Raw genomic sequence first — 21,602 nt, forward strand, 5'->3', positions numbered from 1 at the left:
ATACCCCCGCAATTTCATCAACAGATGCCTATGGGAAAGACAACGGAATGAGGACATGCCACAACCCAAAGGACTAGCCACACTACCATACATCAAAAACATTTCTGAACTGACAGCCAGACTACTGCGACCACTAGGACTCATAACAGCACACAAACCAACAGCCACTCTCAGACAACAACTCACCAGGACGAAGGACCCGATACCCAGCATGAGCAAAACCAATGTAGTGCACAAAATCCCATGCAAGGACTGCACAAAACACTACATAGGACAAACAGGAAGACAGCTAACGGTCTACATCCATGAACACCAACTAGCCACGAAACGACACGACCAGCTATCATTTGTAGCCACACACTCAGATGACAAGCAACATGAGTTGGACTGGGACAACACTACTATTATAGGACAAGCCAAACAGAGAACAACCAGGGAATTCCTAGAGGCATGGCACTCATCCACAGATTCAATCAATAAGCACATCGACCTGGATCCAACGTACTGGCCACTGCAGCGGACAGCTAGAACTGACAACCGGAAGCGGCAGGTACAAATCACTATAAATGCTGGAGGAAAGATCACAGAAGCGCTTCACAGGAGACTCCCAAGCACTGAGGATGTCACCTAGACAGGGGACAAAACGTCTGCAACACAAATTCCCAGCTTGGCGAACAGAACCACAACAACGAGCACCCGAGCTACAAATCCTCTCCCAAACTTTGAACCTAGTAAATCTCCTATGCACCCTCGCCAGTGAACATTCTTTCTATTGTGTAATGACCAAACTGGTCACAGTAGTCTAGCTGTGGCTTAACCAAAGTTGACCTCCCTGCTCTTATAGTCTTTGCCATGACTGATGAACACAAAAAAGTGTCCTATTTGCTTTCATAACTAACCAATTAACCCACCTTCAGGGATCTGTGGACAAACACTCCATGATGCAGCACAGTGTGCACAAAATTTAACTTAATGAAAATGTTTGTATACACATACATAAATAAAAAAAATAATCATGCACCTCAAAAATATCAACCCATACCACAAATTATAAACTAAATTGAAAACATTGCAATTTTAACAAAATGAATTGTGATTAGGAGTTAAAAGGTTGAAAAACAATACCATAGAAGCTGTGTGCTTAGCAAGCTTAGGGGAATTTTCCTAATCATGTTATATCTATGTCCTCTAGACAGAGAAAATAGTTATTTTAAAACATTTATTCTGGCTAAATCTTCATGGATTAGGCAGGTTTATATTTCTCATCTTTGCTTTGACTTGGAACAGAAAAGGCTATCAATGATTTCAAAGTAAACGTACAGGCACTTGAAGGAAATATATGGACCAAGTAGATTGCTTCAGAAGGAATTGGCATTGCCCCAATGAGCTGAATGATCTGTTTGCGCCATAAATTACCATGATTTTTCAACCAATACTAACCACTGCATTATAAACTGTTGATTTATACAGTGAACAAAGCATTTTGACAATATTTTAACTAACTAGTCACATGATCACAAGAATCAATACAGAACTATTTCCAAACAATGACCTGCAAGATACATGTACAACTCCCTGCAGGATACCCAGGAGTCTAAAGCATCATATCAGACATCCAGAATCATACACTCAACAATATGTCAAGTTTCCACATGTAGCAATCAGCATTAGTTTACTAAACGGCAACCTAAAGACTTTGCATTTACAACAGAACGCGGCTAGATGTATCATCAAGGGACATTTAATGCATTGTGTATCTCTTCCTTATCACAGAACTGAGGGAGTGATACAGAGGTACAGTCTTTTGAATAAGATGTTAAACAAAGGATCAATATGCTCTTTAGATTAAGATGAAACATTTCATCACATTATTCAAGAAACTCTAAGTCCATTATCTCCAGTGTTCTGACTGATATGCACTCTGAAGCAGATGATCTGATCACTGTTTTTGGGCCCTACTGTGCACAAATTAGCTGTTTTGAAATTAGTGACTATAATAAAAAAATGACTTGGAAAACATTAAGCTAAAATAAAGATACTACATAAAACCTATATTTTATCTATCTTTTTACCAGAGATCACAGGATATTGAATGAAGGAAACAAATTGTAGGACATCAACTCTTTGGGCACAAAATATCCTCATGACTCACCTATTTTTAATTCTTGCAAGAAATTCACAGAATGTATTATAAAAAAAAACAGAAAATGCTAGCACGTTTAGCAAGTGAATGATCTTTGAAAAAAAAACTGAAAATCAGCGTATCCCCCTTGACAGGCGTGATTATTTCAGCGTTTCCGCCTTCATTTCAATGTTTCAGTTTGTGTTTTTTCCCCCTAAGTCACTACCTCCCTCCGTCTCAACATTTTTCCATAAAGAAGGTCACCGAATTAAATACGAGTTAACGGTTAGGAAGTTTTACTTCAGTCAGTGATCAAAGGTGCACTTTTGGCCGTTTGTTACCCATGTTGAATTTGCAAGATTTGGCAGGCTCTGGCGGTTCAGAGACAAGCTGATGTTGTGAGAGTGTAAACCATGTGAGAGCATACAAGGGGGAGGGCGCTTATCACAAGAGCACAACCATCAACACTGCCTTTCAGAAGCCAAGTGAGCACAGATTGCTGGATGTCTAGAATTTTCTACTGCTCGTCCCACGGCCCCATCTAGCGCTTTGACCGGTGGCCGATCGAGCCTGTACGAGAGGAGATGGTTCCAGAAGGAAACACACAGGACCCGCTGGGGGTAAAGGTGAGATCTGAACACAGGTCTTTACCTCGTCTCCCCACTTCAGCACATCCTTCTGGCGGTCCTTCACTTTGTGATAGATGTTAAGAAACTGGATGATGCCATGCTTGCGAACGTGATCGGCGTATCTCTTCGTCTCTTCCCAGTTCAATGGCGACCCTTCCGACAGCAGACCCATCACTATCGACTGGAACGGAGGGAGGGGGGGGGGGGGTTAGTCCCGGTTTAAAACAACGCCGCGGCACCTGAACAAATAACCCACCTCTTCAACAGCTCGATCCATCAAGGAGCGCCCCGACAACGTACATCCATCTCCAGCAGCACAGAAAAGACCTTTGGGCGAGGAGTGGGGGCTCACTCACTCCCACCACCTCAAGCAAAGCAGCACTCACCGCGTTCAAGGTATCCCAGAGACAGCTCAACGGACGCTCCCCCGCTCGTCGGTTCAGCCGTCCCGCAGGCACTGCCGCACTCGGTGGATTGTCACCACAGCGACAACCGGCTGCCTACTCGCTGCTGCGTGACTCCACGCCTCTGCCCGCCCAAAGGCGCTACTCAAAGCCCTCAGCGGGACCACCTCCAACCTCACTCCCTAACGCCCCTCCTCCTCCTCCTCCACTACAACATCACCGGCGCATCACGTGGCCCGATTCTGCCCGCCCCCTCCGCTCCGCAGCCCAGCCCCCTCCAACGCTATTGGTGGCTCGGCTCGAGCACGAACACGCATGTCACGCGACCCCGCTCTCCGTGCAGACCGGACCGCCCCCTTCTCGGCTGCGAGATGTTGCTTTTCCTCGCCCCCTTCCGAAAGGCGTCCCCTCCTTTTCTCCACCCACTTGGTTCGAGCGCGATCGACCTTTCCTCGCCTCTGCTCTTTCCCCCCCCCTCAAAGAAAACACGCCGGTGGTCCCACGCAACTGCTAACGTCACCTGACACAATGCCCTTTGTCTAGCCCCTGCCTCGAGCCCGCCACACCGAGGCCAACGGTCGTTTTTGTCGCGCGCCCAGTGACTCAGCATTTTCTGTCTCTCCGCCCCCCCCGCATGGGGTCTCAACTCTGTCGGTCTATCTACCAATAAACGTCCTTTCGCTTAACTCGACACAATCTTTAGTCCTAATAGTGCGAGGTAAGAGTTTTGGAGTGGTGACCGTCACGGGTGTCGCAAGACAACATTCATAGATACATAACACAAAATTGCAGTATTTGCCCGATGAGATTCTGATTGACCTGATTCTGTTAGTCGTCGAGATTTTACCTTTTTACAACCTTTTGAACGCTGTTGCCTCAGTGCATATTTCAAGGATGTTGATATTTTAGGGGAGGTGAATTACTGCCGCTTTTCCAATGGTTAATGGTCTTTTTATGTCCGTTTAGATAACGTCTCCATTGTAAAGATTCACACGCATCCCTATCCCCTCTCGTCCCCATAACTATGTTTGTCAATACCTTTCGCTGTCAGTAATAATGAAACGAAGCAATCCAACCATCTCATTTTTAATAACAAAGTGCGGATAGATTTCATCTGCTTTTAAAATGTCTTTCCTGTCAGTTTCCCCATTTAAATCCTGATGTACGTCTTTATAATTCTCAACCTCAGGAAAGTCGTATTTTATAGAAGCCAGAAACTGCGTATGTGTATAAATTTGTATGGGTTCAAGTCCCATAAACCACTTAAAGTTAGCACACAGGTACAGATATAATCCAAAAAGCTAATGGAACTTTGATCTTTCTATAGAGGCGCCAGTACAAAGGGACAGGAATTATGTTCGGATTACGTAAAGGTCAAGGCGTCGAAGTTACATTGAGATTATGTAAGAGTCTTCCCCACCTGGAGCATCGTATTTCAGGCCATTGCCTATTTTTGCTGCACTGTAGATTCATGAGAGTGACATTGGAGCTAAATTATAGAGTCATAGAGATGTACAGCATGGAAACAGACCCTTCGGTCCAAGTCGTCACTGCCGACCAGATACCCCAACCCAATCTAGTCCCACATGCCAGTACCCAGCCCATTTCCCTTCCTATTCATATACCCGTCCAGATGCCTTTTAAATGTTGCAATCATACAAGTCATCGCCATTTCCTCTGGCAGCTCATTCCACATACGTACCACCCTCTGCATGAATAAGTTACCCCTTAGATCTCTTTTATATCTTTTCCCTCTCACCCTCTAGTTCTGGATCCCCCAAGAGACTTTGTTTATTGTACCTATCCATGCCCCTCATAATCTTATAAACCTTTATAAGGTCACCTCTCAGCCTCCGACACTCCAGGGAAAACAGCCCTGGCCTATTCAACCTCTCCCAGTAGCTCAATTCATCCAACTCTGGCAACATCCTTGTAAATCCTTTCCGAACCCTATGGTGAAAACTACAAATTAAGGTGTAATGTAATCGCTTTATTCAGGATAATTATGAGTTGATGAGATAGAGAAGAAAATGATTTACCATTGTGGAGAGGTCCAGCAGAAGTAACTACAATTTTAAACTTAGAGATAGAATGGTCAACCTGAAATCAGGAGGATTTGGTGACACAAGGGTTGTGAAAATCTTGAACACTTTTCCAACCAGTTGTTGAGGATTTCAAAACATTTTTTAATTAGCCAAGTGTATGGAAGGATATGAATCTGAAATAGGTAAAATGGTGTTAAAAACAGCTCAATCAATAGAAAATCATGGCTTGACTGCTGTTCTTACTTCCTATAAAAACTTGTCACTCTGTACTGTGCTGTCTGTCCAATGCCATGAAATCAACCAGTAAAATTACCATTCATTGTTTTTATTTTTACATCAGCATAGCCATACATGCAAGTGGCATCACAATACGATTTCCCATGATAACACAAGCTGTCATACAGTCACACCTGCAACTACACACTTTATATCATTAGATGGACTTCATTAACTACAGATTCCATAACTACACCTGCAGCATTCAGAGGAAGACTTGTTTGTTCTTGATTTTCTGTAAACAATATCATGAGAAATCAACGGTCCACATTAAACATTCCCAGGTTAGATAATAGTATAAATTTGGTTAAGATTGAAGCCCTGTCTTACCCAACAAGATCTTGTGATCCTGACCTCAGAAATACAGTGTCAGTTGTGTAAGCGTGCATTTGATGTTCCCCACCTTGTAGCATCTCAGAGAGAGAGATTGCTTGTGTTCATCTCCAGTAAGCAATGGAAACTTCATACAGAATGCTGATAGTTACCACACACTTGTTCATTGAATGTAGTTAAAAATCACACAATACCAGGTTAGAGTCCAACAAGTTTATTTGGAATTACAAGCTTTTAGAGTGCTCCTCCTTCGACAAGTATCTCATGGGGCAGAATCTTGCTTAAAGACAACAGCAATCTAGATTTAACAAAGAACAAAAAAAATTATAGCACAGGAACAGGCCCTTTGGCTCTCCAAGTCTGCACTGATCCAGATCCTCTATCTAAACTTGTCGCATATTTTCTAAGGGTCTGTATCCTTTTGGTCCCTGCCCATTCATGTATCTGTCTGGATAAATGATGTTATCATGTCTGCCTCTACCACCTCTGCTGGCCATACATTCCAAGCACCCAGCACCCTCTGTGTCAAGAACTTTTCCCTCCTCAGTTTGAACTCATCACCCCTAGTAATTGAGTACCCAATTTGGGAAAAAGCTTCCAGCTATCCACCCTGTCTATACCTGTCATGATTTTGTAGACCCCCTCAACCTCAGCCTTTCTAAATGTAAATAATCCTAATCTACTCAACCTCTTGTCATAGCTAGTGCCCTCTATACCAGGCAACATCCTAGTGAACCTCCCCTGCACCCACTCTAAAGCATCCACATTCTTTTAGTAACGTGGTGACCAAAACTGTATGCAGTATTCCAAATGTGGCTGAACCAAAGTCTTACTCAGCTGTAACATGACCTGCCAACTGTTGTACTCAATACCCTGTCTGGAGAAGAAAAGTATGCCATAAGACTTCTTGACCACTTCACTGACCTGTGTTGCCACCTTCAGCTAACAAAGGACCTAAACACCCAAATCTCCCTGTACATCAATTTTCCCCAGGAATTTTCCATTTACTGTATACAGAGGAACCTTGAGTATCTGAACGAGATAGGCGGGTACTATTTTGTTCGGATAATTAATTATTCGGTTAATTGATTTCCTCTGAGACTTGGAGTTTTCTGTCAAGTCTGCTTCCTGTTCAGGTGACTAGGCAGCAGCACACCGCGTGCGAGCAACCCCCCCCCTTCCAACCACATGAAAGTGTGGGGAGAGAGAGAGAGCGGGAGGTCAGTCACTTAGAAATGGTGCCTGGACTGTCCAGGACTGTTCTCAGCAACATTTCAGTGAGACAAGTTTGTTTTTAATTATTGTACCTGCAAACAAAAGACACGATAAGGGTTGAAACAGCTTTTTGATGTAATGTTTCTATTGGGACCTTAAGATCTCCTTCGGATAATCCGAAATTCGGATAATTGATATTCGGATAATCGAGGTTCCTCTGTAGTTCACTCTTGAATTGGATCTTCCAAAATGCATCACCTTGCATTTGCCCAGATTGAATTCCATCTGCCATTTCTCTGCCCAACTCTCCAATCTATCTATATTCTGCTGTATTCTCTGACAGTCCCTTTCACTATCTGCTACTCCAGCAATCTTAGTGTCATCTGTAAATTTGCGAATCAAACCACCTATACCTTCCTCCAAATCATTTATGTATGTCACAAACAATACACAATCACCTGATGAAGGAGAGTCGCTCCGAAAGCTAGTGTGCTTCCAATTAAACCTGTTGGACTATAACCTGGTGTTGTGTGATTTTTAACTAACAACAAACAATATTGGTTGCAGCATGGATCCCAGTGGAATACCACTGGTCACAGGTCTCCATTTTGAGAAATTCTCTTCCACCACCAATCTCTGTCCCTGTTGCCCAGCCAGATCTTTGTCCATCTAGCCAGTACTCCCTGGACCCCATGTGACTTCACCTTCTCCATCTGCCTATCATGGGGAACCTTATCAAACGCCTTACTGAAATCCATGTATATATCAACTTTGTCACTTCCTCAAAGCATTCTATTAAGTTGGTAAGCCAATCCCTTCCCTGCACAAAACCATGTTGCCTATCACTGATAAACCCATTTTCTTCCAAATGGGAATAGATCCGATCCCTCAGTATTTTCTCCAACAGCTTCCCTACGTCAGGCTCACCAGTCTATAATTTCCGGGATTATCCCTGCTATCCTTCTTAATCAAGGAGACAACATTATCAATTTTCCAGGCCTCCGGGGCCTCACCCATGTTCAAGGATGCTGCAAAGATATCTGCTAAGGCCCCAGCTATTTCCTCTCTCGTTTCCCTCAGTAACGTGGGATAGATCACATCCACACCTGAGGACTTGTACACCTTAACGCCTTTTAGAGTACCCAACACTTCCTCCCTCCCTCCCTATGCCGACTTGACCGAGAGTAATCAAACACTCCATGAGAAAAAGAACAGGAAATGACATCATCATGGGAAATTATGTCACCACAGGAAATGACATCACCAACCAAAGGAAACTCAATCATATAAATAAAAAGCAGGCTGCACCACCAATGTTTCATTTGGAGGTTTACTGAAGATGTTACCTAGTGTGGTGATGAAATATCTGAAAACAAACCTTCCAGCTCAGCGAGCAAACCTACATCCAGTAATCAAACATCTATCCCTAACCTCAACATCTGTCACGTCCCACTCCTCGATGACTACCAATGCAAAGTGCTCATTAAGGATCTCACCCATTTTCTCTCTCTCCACGCATAGCTTTGCTCCTTTTTCATTCAGTGGGTCAACCCTTTTCACAGCAGAGAGCGCCGTGAGCTGGGCGGAAGTGAAGTTGGAGCGCAGAGCTGGTCGGGAAGGTAAGTGATTGATATTTGAGTGGGTGTGTTCTAGATCCCAGGCCCTACAAAGTTGGGCCTCCCTCCCATCCTCCTCCTCTAACCTAACTTTAAAGTCCACAGGTAAGCTACTCAGTGTTCTTGTTTTGGAGACTAAGTGTAGAGTAATGGCAGTGCAGGCAGTGGAATGTTCCTCCTGCAGGATGTTTTGAGGTAGGGGTGACCACCGATGCTCCTGCTGACTTCATCTGCAGGAAATGCAGTCAGCTCCTGCTCCTCACAGAATGTGTTAGGGAACTGGAGCTGGAGTTGGATGAACTGAGAATTATTCGAGAGGCTGAGAGAGTGATAGATAGAAGCTACAGGGACATAGTTATGCCAGAGAACAGAGGTAGCTGGGTAACAGTTAGAGGTGGGATTGGGAGGAAGCAAGCAGTGCAGGGATCCCCTGTGGTCGTTCCCCTCAACAATAAGTATACCGTTGTTGGGGGGGGAAGGCTTAGCAGGGGTAAGCTGCAGTGACCGGGTCTCTGGCACGAGGTCCGGCTCTGAGGCTCAGAAGGGAAAGGGAGAGAGGAGGAGAGCACTAGTTATAGGAGACTCTATAGTTAGAGGGACGGACAGGCGGTTCTGTGGACATGGGCGAGACTCTTGGATGGTTTGTTGCCTCCCGGGTGCTAGGGTCCGAGACGTCTCTGAGCGTGTCTTCAGAATCCTTAAGGGGGAGGGTGTGCAGCCATGCATGTTGGCACCAACGACATAGGCAGGAAGAGGGGTGGCGAAGTCATTCAGGAGCTCAGGGAGTTAGGCTGGAAGCTAAAAGATAGGACGGACAGAGTCGTCATCTCTGGGTTGTTGCCGGTGCCACGTGACAGTGAGGCAAGGAATAGGGAGAGAGTGCAGTTGAATACGTGGCTGTAAGGATGGTGTAGGAGGGAGGGCTTCAGGTATTTGGGACAATTGGACTGTATTCTGGGAAGGTGGGACCTGTACAAGCAGGTCGGGTTGCACCTGAACCAGAAGGGCACCAATATCCTGGGAGGTAGGTTTGCTAGCACTCTTCGGGGGGGTTTAAACTAATTTGGCAAGGGGATGGGATCTGGACTTGTAGTCCAGCAAGTAGGCTAGCTGTTTGTCAGGATGTCCAAGAATGTAGGGAGGCTGTGGAGAAGGTAGCACTGACAGAATACTTGCGGACACAGAGATGGGTTCAAGAGTGTATCAGAAATAAGGTGGTGAACTTAAGGCGTGGATCGGTACCTGGGACTACGATGTTGTGGCCATCATGGAAACGTGGATAGAAGAGGGACAGGAATGGTTGTTGGAGGTTCCTGGTTACAGATGTTTCAGTAAGATTAGGGAGGGTGGTAAAAAAAGGAGGGGGGGGGGGTGGCGTTGCTAATTGGAAATGGTATAACGGCTGCAGAAAGGCAGTTCGAGGGGGATCTGCCTTTGGAGGTAGTATGGGCTGAAGTCAGAAATAGGAAAGGAGCAGTCACCTCGTTGAGTGTTTACATTAGGCCCCCCAATAGCAGCAGAGATGTGGAGAAACAGATTGGGAAACAGATTTTGGAAAGATTAGATTAGATTACATTACATTACAGTGTGGAAACAGGCCCTTCGGCCCAACAAGTCCACACCGACCCGTCGAAGCACAACCCACCCATACCCCTATATTTACCCCTTACCTCACACTACGGGCAATTTAGCATGGCCAATTCACCTTACCTGCACATCTTTGGACTGTGGGAGGAAACCGGAGCACCCGCAGGAAACCCACACAGACACGGGGAAAACGTGCAAACTCCACACAGTCAGTCGCCTGAGGTGGGAAATGAACCCGGGTCTCTGGCGCTGTGAGTAAGCAGTGCTAGAGTGCAGAAGCCACAGGGTAGTAGGGATGGGCAATTTCAACTTCCCAAATATTGATTGGAAGCTCTTTAGATCAAGTAGATTGGATGGGGCGGTGTTTGTGCAGTGTGTCCACGAAGCTTTTCTAACTCAGTATGTAGATTGTCCGACCAGAGGGGAGGCCATATTGGATTTGGTACTTGGTAACGAACCGGGACAAGTGATGGGCTTGATAGTGGGTGAACATTTTGGTGATGGTGACCACAATTCTGTGACTTTCACCTTGGTTATGGAGAGAGATAGGTGCGTGCAACAGGGTAGGTTTTACAATTGGGGGAAGGGTAAATACGATGCTGTAAGACAGGATCTGAGGAGCATAAGTTGGGAGCATAGGCTGTCAGGGAAGGATGTCGTGGAAAAGTGGAACTTTTTCAAGGAACAGATACGACGTGTCCTTGATATGTATGTACCTGTCAGGCAGGAAAGAGATGGTCGTGTGAGGCAACCTTGGTTGACGAGGGAGGTTGAATGTCTTGTAAAGAGGAAGAAGGAGGCTTACATAAGGTTGAGGAAACAAGGTTCAGACAGAGGGTTGGAGGGATACAGGATAGCCAGAAGGGAGCTGAAGAAAGGGATTAGGAGAGCTAAGAGAGTGCATGAAAAATCTTTGGCGGATAGGATCAAGGATAACCCCAAGGCATTTTATGCGTATGTGAGAAACATGAGAATGATGAGAACGAGGGTAGGTCCGATCAAGGACAGTAGTGGGAGACTGTGTATTGAGTCGGAAGAGATAGGAGAGGTCTTGAATGAGTACTTTTCTTCAGTGTTTACGAACAAGAGGGACCGTATTGTTGAAGAGGAGAGTGTGAAACGGACTGGTAAGCTAGAAGAGATACTTGTTAGGAAGGAAGATGTGTTGGGCATTTTGAACAATTTGAGGATAGACAAGTCCCCCGGGCCTGACGGGATATATCCTAGGATTATGTGGGAAGAAAGAGAAGAAATTGCAGAGCCGTTGGCAATGATCTTTTCGTCTTCACTGTCAACGGGGGTGGTACCAGGGGACTGGAGAGTGGCGAATGTTGTGCCCCTGTTCAAAAAAGGGAATAGGGATAACCCCGGGAATTACAGGCCAGTCAGTCTTACTTCGGTGGTAGGCAAAGTAATGGAAAGGGTACTGAGGGATAGGATTTATGAGTATCTGGAAAGACACTGCTTGATTAGGGACAGCCAGCACGGATTTGTGAAGGGTAGGTCTTGCCTTACAAGCTTTATTGAATTCTTTGAGGAGGTGACCAAGCATGTGGATGAGGGTAGAGCAGTGGATGTAGTGTACATGGATTTGATAAGGTTCCCCATGGTAGGCTTATGCGGAAAGTCAGGAGGCATGGGATAGAGGGAAATTTGGCCAATTGGATAGAAAACTGGCTAACCGGTCGAAGTCAGAGTGGTGGTAGATGGTAAATATTCAGCCTGGAGCCCAGTTACAAGTGGAGTTCCGCAGGGATCAGTTCTGGGTCCTCTGCTGTTTGTAATTTTTATTAATGACTTGGAAGAGGGAGTCGAAGTGTTGGTCAGTAAATTTGCAGATGATACGAAGATTGGTGGAGTTGTGGATTGTGAGGAAGGCTGTTGTTGGCTGCAAAGAGACTTAGATATGATGCCGAGCTGGGCTGAGGAGTGGCAGATGGAGTTCAACCCTGTCAAGTGTGAGGTTGTCCATTTTGGAAGGACAAATAAGAATGCGGAATACAGGGTTAACGGGGGGGTTCTTAGTAAGTTGGAGGAGCAGAGGGATCTTGGGGTCTATGTTCATAGATCTTTGAAAGTTGCCACTCAGGTGGATAGAGCTTGTAAGAAGGCCTGTGGTGTATTAGCGTTCATTAGCAGAGGGATTGAATTCAAGAGTCGTGAGGTGATGTTGCAGCTGTACAGGACCTTGGTTAGGCCACATTTGGAGTACTGTGTGCAGTTCTGGTCGCCTCACTTTAGGAAAGATGTGGAAGCTTTGGAGAGGGTGCAGAGAAGATTTACCAGGATGTTGCCTGGAATGGAGAATAGGTCGTGAGAGTGCTAGGCCTTTTCTCATTGGAACGGCGAAGGATGAGGGGTGACTTGATAGAGGTTTATAAGATGATCAGAGGAATAGATAGAGTAGACAGTCAGAAACTTTTTCCCTGGGTACAACAGAGTGTTACAAGAGGACATAAATTTAAGCTGAAGGGTGGGAGGTATAGGGGGGATGTCAGGGGTAGGTTCTTTACCCAGAGAGTCGTGGGGGCATGGAATGTGCTGCCTGTGGGAGTGGCAGAGTCAGAATCATTGGCGACCTTTAAGCGGCAATTGAATAGGTACTTGGATGGATGCTTAAGCTAGGACAAATGTTCGGCACAACATCGTGGGCCGAAGGGCCTGTTCTGTGCTGTATTGTTCTATGTTCTATGTTCTTTCTCTAGTTACCCTCATGCTCCCTATATATGAATAAAAGGCTTTGCGATTTTCCTTCACCCTGTTTGCTAAAGATTTCTCATGACCCCTTTTAGCCCTCTACTTTGCATCGATCCTTTACTATAAATCCATGTTCTATGATCCTGTCCCATTCGCTACCTGATGAAGGAGCAGTGTTCCAAAAGCTTCTACTTCCAAATAAACCAGTTAGACTATAACCTTGTGTTGTGTGATTTTTAACTTTATCTACCCCACTCCAACACCGGCACCTCCACATCATATCTAATATTTAAAGTTTTGATCACTCTTCAGGTAAGGAACAACTCCCTCAAATCTGGTCCAGATTTGTCCATTAAATCTTAGAATTCAGACTAAGCTTCATTGTCCTTCTGCTTTAATATATTGGAATTTTAAGTTTTGTGGATCAAGTGCCTGCATTGTGAAGGAAGTTAATGGATGAAAGTGAACCAGAGAAAGGAACGTTAACTGTACAAGTATATAGATTTTAGAGATCAAGTAATGATATTCAACTCAAATTAATGTGTGATAACAGAAGCAGAATGCCTGGATGCTGGAAATCTGAAAGATGGAAAACGCAATTGCTAGGAATACTCAGTAGATCTCACAGTATCTGTGGAGAGAGAAACATACTGTGAGAAGGATTTTCACCTGAACATCCAAGTATGTCAGTGTACATATGAATTATTTCCCTGCAAGCATGATTGTGGGCAGAATGACTGTCATTCTGCAAGCTGGTGGTGACAAATCATGCGGTCAGTTCTCCAGGCTGATTTTAAAGCCCCCACCTTATTAAAAATGGCAGCTCGCATTTCCTTCCATTATAAAGGCCATCCTAATGGTAAAAGTTGTCCTAGTGCCAAAAAACCATAGGACTGCTCTCTGATTCGAGAGAGGGAACAAGCTGCCAGAGTTGGTGGTGGTGGAGGTGGGTACAATTATATCATTTAATATGCATCAGGATGGATACATAAATAAATGGGTTTCGAGCGATATGGGTCAAATGCAGGCAAATGGGACTAGATCAGTTTAGGAAATCTGGTCCATGTAGACTAGTTGAGTGCAGGGTGTTTCTGTGCTGTATAACTCAATGACTGGTAGTGATTTAACTTAAGGATCTCCATGACTCAGGCAAGGATAAGATGTTGAGAAGGACAGTCCTTCCTGCTAACTTCAGCTGGTACAGGAGTTGAATCTGCGCTGTTGGTGTCACTTTGCGTTTATAACCAGCTGCCCAGTCAATTGAGCTAACTGACAAAACAATGCCTAGCTGAAGAATCATAAAAGTCAATAGTAGACTGGTGCTGGAAAAGCACTGCAGATCAGCCAGTATCCGAGGAGCAGGAAAGATCGACATTTCGGGCAAAAGCCCTTCATCAGGCAGCTTGTTCCTGATGAAGGGTTTTTGCCTGAAATGTCGATTTTTCCTGCTCTTTGGATGCTGCCTGACCTGCTGTGCTTTTCCAGCACTACTCTAATCTTGACTCTAATCTCCAGAATCTGCAGTACCCACTTCTGCCCTGAAGAATCATAAAGCCAGGTAATTTTATCCACAATTTTAGATTTTACTAATTGTTAGCAGCCAGCCTGAGTCATATTTTGAGACTACATTAAGCTTTTGCAAGGCAACTTTTTTTTATTGTCAGTTTACGGTCAAGATTATCTAAGACAATTGCATCAACTACTTTATTACAACCATAGAATCTCTACATTGTGGAAGCAGACCATTCAGCCCATTGAGCTTCACTGACCCTGCAAAGACCATTCCACCCAAACCCACCCTCTCCCCTATAACTCTACATTCCCCATGACTAATCCACCTATCCTGGACAGTATAAGCAGTTTAGCATGACTAATCCATCTAATCTGCACATCTTTGGACTGTGGGAGGAAACTGGAGCACGTGCAGGAAACCTGCGTAAACACAGGGAGAATGTGCAAACTGCAAACAGATAGTTGTCCGAGGTTGGAATCGAATCCAGGTCCCTTGCGGTGTGAGGCAGCAGTGTTAACCACTGAGGCTCATGTCAATGATATACGTGATATAGCGGTTTGCATTCAATTACAGCTTCATTTGATTCTTCATTTGTCTACATGCAAAAATAATTCAAAACTCAAATTTCATTTGAATTGTTGGGTTATCTCACTTCGTGGAAAGTTTGAGGATATAACTAGGTGCAAAATTTACAACTCTGCAAATGATGTTAAAATGTAACAAACTTATTTACATGATATTCTGCAGCTGTTCTATTGAACAGGCATTCTAGAACATAGAAAATACAATGAGTATTCCAACAGGAGGGGGAAATGAACACAATTATGGAAGTTTACGACACAAGAAGAGACTATTACTTGCAGGGAATCTTTGTGCTGACAAGCGTGATTTGTTAAAATTCACAAAAATGTCAGTGTGGCCTGAAGCCACCTGTAACCCAAGCCCGAATTCTCAAATCCCCTCAATCCTTTGTGTAAAATCTGAAATCTGTTCCCCCATTCACTATATAATCAGTTGTAGGAAATAACATATGCTTCTTGACCTTCTAAACCTGACATAACATGTAACCCTCAAACATATTTCTCCTCAACTTCCTTCACTTCAAGCAGAAGCACCCAATCTCTGGATTCCATTCTGGTAAATCACCTCTGTATCCTCTCAAGGACCTTCTCATTCTTCCTATGATGGGATAACCAGAATCTATATATTACACTAGTAGTGGTCAAACTATGCTTTATGAAGGTTCAGCTTAGATTTGCTGCTTTTGTTTGAGCTGGATTCATCCATTGTTTCTATTGTTATAGATATTGTATGTAGAAGTCTTGCCCATATATCCCATTCTCTGCTGATCCTCAATGGTCCACATCACAATGTTCAGTATCTATGACCATCTGAACAGAACATGGATATGGCAAATGACTCCACATCACCCCATGAGGTGCCAGTCTGAATGGACCAAAGCACAAGTGTATGAACTGGTGCCTTGGAAGCATGAGTCCTGTAACAGAATACTCTCCCAAGAACATGGTTTTGAAATTTCATCATCAAGTGGGTCCATCAACTGCTGTATGTTTTCTGAATGCGCTAACAGAGCAGGTATAGGAGTTAGTGGCAAATAGAATTAAGGAGAATCCAAAGGGTTTTTACAAATATATTAAGGACAAAAGGGTAACTAGGGAGAGAATAGGGCCCCTCAAAGATCAACAAGGCGGCTTTTGTGGGGAGATACTAAATGAATATTTTGCATCAGTATTTACTGTGGAAAAGGATATGTAAGATATAGACTGTAGGGAAATAGATGGTGACATCTTGCAAAATGTCCAGATTACAGAGGAGGAAGTGCTGGATGTCTTGAAACGGTTAAAGGTGGATAAATCCCCTGATCTGGTGTACCCGAGAACTCTGTGGAAGCTAGAGAAGTGATTGCTGGGCCTCTTGCTGAGATATTTGTATCATCGATAGTCACAGGTGAGGTGCCGGAAGACTGGAGGTTGGCTACCGTGGTAAGGACAAGCCATGGAACCATAGACTAGTGTGCCTGACCTCGGTGGTGGACAAGTTTTTGGAGGGAATCCTGAGGGACAGGATGTACATGTATTTGGAAAGGCAAGGACTGATTCGGGATAGTCAACATGGCTTTGTGCCTGGGAAATCATGTCTCACAAACTTGATTGAGTTTTTTGATTAAGTAACAAAGAAGATTGATGAGGGCAGAGCAGTAGATGTGATCTATATGGACTTCAGTAAGGCGTTCGACAAGGTTCCCCATGGGAGACTGATTAGCAAGGTTAGATCTCATGGAATACAGGGAGAACTAGCCATTTGGATACAGAACTGGCTCAAAGGTAGAAGACAGGGTGGTAGAGGTGGAGGGTTGTTTTTCAGACTGGAGGCTTGTGACCAGTGGAGTGCCACAAGGATCGGTGCTGGGCCCTCTACTTTTTCTCATTTACATAAATGATTTGTATGCGAGCATAAGAGGTACAGTTTAGTAAGTTTGCAGATGACACCAAAATTGGAGGTGTAATGGACAGCGAAGAGGGTTACCTCAGATTACCACAGGATCTGGACCAGATGGGCCAATGGGTTGAGAAGTGGCAGATGGAGTTTAATTCAGCTAAATGCAAGGTGCTGCATTTTGGGAAAGTAAATCTTAGCAGGACTTATACACTTAATGGTAAGGTCCTCGGGAGTGTTGCTGAACAAAGAGACCTTGGAGTGCAGGTTCATAGCTCCTTGAAAGTGGAGTCACAGGTCGATAGGATAGTGAAGAAGGCATTTGGTATGCTTTCCTTTATTGGTCAGAGTGTTGAGTACAGGAGTTGGGAGGTCATGTTGCGGCTGTACAGTACATTGGTTAGGCCACTGTTGGAATATTACGTGCAATTCTGGTCTCCTTCCTATCGGAAAGATGTTGTGAAACTTGAAAGGGTTCAGAAAAGATTTACAAGGATGTTGCCAAGGTTGGAGGATCTGAGCTACAGGGAGAGGCTGAACAGGCTGGGGCTGTTTTCCCTGGAGCGTTGGAGGCTGAGGGGTGACCTTATAGAGGTTTACAAAATTGAGGGGCATGGATAGGATAAATAGGCAAAGTCTTTTCCCTGGGGTTGGGGAGTCCAGAACTAGAGGGCTTAGGTTTAGGGTGAGAGGGGAAAGATATAAAAGAGACCTGAGGGGCAACTTTTTCATACAGAGGGTGGTACGTGTATGGAATGAGCTGCCAGAGGATGTGGTGGAGGCTGGTACAATTGCAACATTTAAGAGGCATTTGGATGGATATATGAATAGGAAGGGTTTGGAGGGATATGGGCCGAGTGCTGGCAGGTGGGACTAGGTTGGGTTGTGATATCTGGTTGGCATGGATGGGTTGGACCGACTGGTCTGTTTCCAATCTGTATATCTCTATGACTCTAGTACAATGTCACATTCATTATATTGTATTATTCTGTACAATTATTACAGTTTTCAAATTTATTTACCTTGATGTAGGTATAGTTGTTCAATCGAATGGCCATTGAAAATATCAGTAGTTTATTCAATTTCAAGTTAATTTATCCTCAAATACCACAATGTCCAAGTAGGGGTGCAAGGGAGAAGGCTCATTGCCACTAAGTATTATTTAAGGAAAAGTTGCTTTGTTATTTAAGTGATTTATATTGTAAATAAAGTATAACAGTGATGTGCATACCATCTTCATTATGTTTCTATTACTATCAGTTGGCACACACCTGGTCCCAAAGGTGCCAGATAATAAAAAGGTTTACTGTACAATGTACACAGAGGCTGGTTTAAGCAATTGGGAAAAGTTTAAAGATGAACTTGAGCTGAAATGTGTACAAATGGAACTTTGGCTGGTAGTAGATTGGTAACTGGTCACTAGTCCATAAACCAATGGCAAAAGTCTTCAGCCTGCCAATAATTAGGTAACTGTTTCTTAGTTGCTGAACAGCTTGGGACTGTGCACAAGATAGAGAGAAGCCTTCAGGCAGCCACCAGTTTAGAAACTCTCTCTTTACACCAGAAAAAGTCACTTTAAGTTGAAGAAAGCCATTTTTCCTTTTGTTCAGCAGTTACTATAATCTGTGACTAAGTGATAAATCAGAACCTTTTATAAGTGAACTAGTCACTGTGCATCATGAAAACCAGTGGAAGTTTCCAGAGATGGATGGCTGCTAAACAGCATTCTGATCAGCATAAGAATCACCTCAGCAGCCCTTGTGAATAGCCACCACTGAATTGTTTTGCCTGCAGCGAGAATTTATATACTTGCAGTAAAAAGGAACTTTTAGGAGGAAGTGAGGACTGCAGATGCTACAGAGTCAGAGTCGAAAAGTGTAATGCTGGAAAAGCATAGCTGGTCAGGCAGCATTTGAGGAGCAGGAAAGTCAACGTTTTGGTCACAAGCCCTTTATCAGGAATGTGGAGCGAAAGGGGTCTGAGAGATAAATAGGAGGGTGGGGGAAAGTAGCTAGGAAGGCAATAAATGGACACACATGGGGGATAATTGTTATTGATCGGTGAGGAGGGTGGAGCTGATAGGTGGGAAGGAAAATGGACAGGTCAGGAGGATGGTACCAAGTTGGAGAGTTGGATCTGGGATGAAGTTGGAGGGGGGGTGTGGGGGGGGAAGAGGGGAAATTCGGAAAACAGTGAAGTTGATGTTAATACCCCCAAGGCAGCAGATGAGGCCAAATACTTGGTCTGTGTTTTCTGCTAATCTGGATTTAGAAGGCAGGTAAATGAGGAATTTGCCTACTTTGTAAAATTGTTAGCTTCTGTGACAACTTTGGGAATAACAATGTTCAATTTCCAGTACACTGCCACAGTGAGTCATGACTTAGCTATGCTCTTTTCCAATTTAGCTTAATTTCTACAAATCACTCCTATCTGACTTCCTTTCCCATGACCTCCACAAATCATAAGTGATTCAGATTATGTCATCTGCACAGCTTTTCCGAGCATTAATGGCTTCTTGTGCCTCAAAGCATTGACTTAAGAAACCTTGTTGTCAATTTAAAATTATTCTACATTCCTTCCCTTTTCTGCTGTAGTAGGCTTTGTTATACTAACTTTATTATCTGCATGATCAGTAACTACTTTCTTTGCTTCTCCTTTCTTGAATTCTATACTGGCACCCCTCTGCTGGATTTCAGAACGACCTTGTCCTCCATATTCTTTCGCATCTTTTCCCTTTTCCTCCTCTTGCTTCATACACAGTCATCCGACACAATTCAATGCACTTTGCATCCTCTTCCTTTATAGAATCATAGATAAAAATCACAACACCAGTTTATAGTGCAATAGGTTTATTTGGAGGTACTAGCTTTCAGAGCACTGCTCCTTCATTAGGTAACTAGTGGGGTAGGATCATAAGACCCAGTCCCACTAGTTATTGACAAAGGAGCGGTGGTCTGAAAGCTAGTTCCTTCAGATAAATCTGTTGGACCATAACCTGGTGTTGTATGATTTTGAACTTTGTCCATCCCAATCCAACACTAGCACTCCGCGTCATGGAGTCACAGAGGTGTTCAGCATTGAAACAGACCCTTCGGTCCAACTCATCTTGCTGACCAGATATCCTAAAATAATCTAGTCTCATTTGCCAACACATGGCCCATATCCCTCTAAACCCTTCTTGGTCATATACCCTTCCAGATTCCTTTTCAATGTAATTATACCAGCCTCCACCACTTCCTCTGGCAGCTCATTCCATACATGCACCACTCTGCGTAAAAAAAAAAAGAGATTGCCCCTGAGGTCCCTTTAAATCTTTCCGCTCACACCCTAAACCTATGCCCTCTAGTTCTGGACTCCCCCACCCCTGTCAAAAAACCTTGACTATTTACCAATCCATGTCCCTTTGGATTCTCCTTAATTCTATTTGCCAAAGCTATCTCATGTCTCCGTTTTGCCCTCCTGATTTCCCTCGAGTATACTCCTACTTCCTTTATACTCTAAGGATTCACTCGATCTATCCTGTCTATACCTGACATATGCTTCCTTTTTCTTAACCAAATCCTCCATTTCTTTAGTCATCCAGCATTCCCTATACCTACCAGCCTTCCCTTTCACCCTGACAGGAATATACTTTCTCTGGATTCCTGTTATCTCATCTTCCCATTTTCCAGCTGTCCTTTACCTGCGAACATCTGCCTCCAATCAGCTTTTGAAAGTTCTTGCCTAATACCATCATTGGCCTTTCTCCAATTTAGAACTTCAACTTTTAGATCTGGTCTATCCTTTTCCATCACTATTTTAAAACAAATAGAATTATGGTCACTAGCCCCAAAGTGCTCCCCACTGACACCTCAGTCACCTGCCCTGCCTTATTTCCCAAGAGTAGGTCAAGTTTTGCACCTTCTCTAGTAGGTACATCCACATACTGAATCAGAAAATTGTCTTGTTCACACTTAAGAAATTCCTCTCCATCTAAACTGGCAGTCCCAGTTGATGTTTGGAAAGTTAAGATCCTCTACCATAACTACCCTATTATTCTTACAGATAGCTGAGATCTCTTTACAAATTTGTTTCTCAATTTCCCTCTAACTATTGAGGGGTCTATAATACAATCCCAATAAGGTGATCATCCCTTTCTTATTTCTCAGTTCCACCCAAATAACTTCCCTGGATGTATTTCCAGGAATATCCTCCCTCAGCACAGCTGTAATGCTATCCCTTATCAAAAATGCCACTCCCCCACCTCTCTTGCCTCCCTTTCTATCTTTCCTGTAGAATTTGTATCCTGGAACATTAAGCTGCCAGTCCTGCCCATCCCTGAACCATGTTTCTGTAATTGCCATGATATCCCAGTTCCATGTTCTAACCATGCCTTGCGTTCATCTGCCTTCCCTGTTAGGCCACCTGCATTGAAATAAATGCAGTTTAATTTATTAGTCCTACCTTGTCCCTGCCTGCCCTGACTGTTTGACTCACTTCTGTTCTCAGCTGTACGCGTCTCAGATAGATCTCTTTCCTCACTAACTCCCTGGGTCTCCCCCCCCCCCACCTTACCAGTTTAAGTCCTCCCAAGCAGTTCTATCAAATCTCCCTGCCAGTATATTAGTCCCCTTCCAATTTAGGTTCAATCCGTCCTTGTACAGGTCACTTCTACCCCAAAAGAGATTCCAATGATCCAAAAATGTGAATCCTTCTCCCATACACCAGC

At 44.0% G+C, this 21,602-nt stretch overlaps 1 protein-coding gene and 1 long non-coding RNA gene across 6 annotated transcripts in view; one reads left to right on the forward strand and one right to left on the reverse strand.

Annotated features, from left to right (window-relative positions):
- gclc (glutamate-cysteine ligase, catalytic subunit) overlaps positions 1–3,283 on the reverse strand; it is a 68,366-nt gene extending 65,083 nt beyond the window's left edge. For 2 of the 5 annotated variants that reach the window (XM_043679584.2, XM_087978418.1), the window contains exons 1-2: positions 3,008–3,129; positions 2,774–2,932 (exon numbers count right to left, since the gene is read on the reverse strand). In XM_043679584.2, coding sequence (XP_043535519.1) covers positions 2,774–2,932; positions 3,008–3,028 — 180 coding nt within the window. In that variant the 5' untranslated portion in view covers positions 3,029–3,129. The other 3 variants (XM_043679578.2, XM_043679569.2, XM_087978419.1) reach the window with 3 other exon arrangements.
- Positions 3,284–3,445: 162 nt separating this feature from the next.
- Positions 3,446–13,601, forward strand: LOC122542169 (uncharacterized). The gene is made up of 3 exons (XR_015752646.1): positions 3,446–3,873; positions 8,546–8,643; positions 13,478–13,601. It is a non-coding gene; the product is annotated as an uncharacterized LOC122542169 (long non-coding RNA).
- Positions 13,602–21,602: the final 8,001 nt, after the last annotated feature.

The sequence above is a fragment of the Chiloscyllium plagiosum genome, unplaced genomic scaffold, assembly GCF_037043375.1.
Source record: "Chiloscyllium plagiosum isolate Xiang-an unplaced genomic scaffold, Cpla_swu_hap1 HiC_scaffold_3, whole genome shotgun sequence".
NCBI lineage: Eukaryota > Metazoa > Chordata > Chondrichthyes > Orectolobiformes > Hemiscylliidae > Chiloscyllium > Chiloscyllium plagiosum.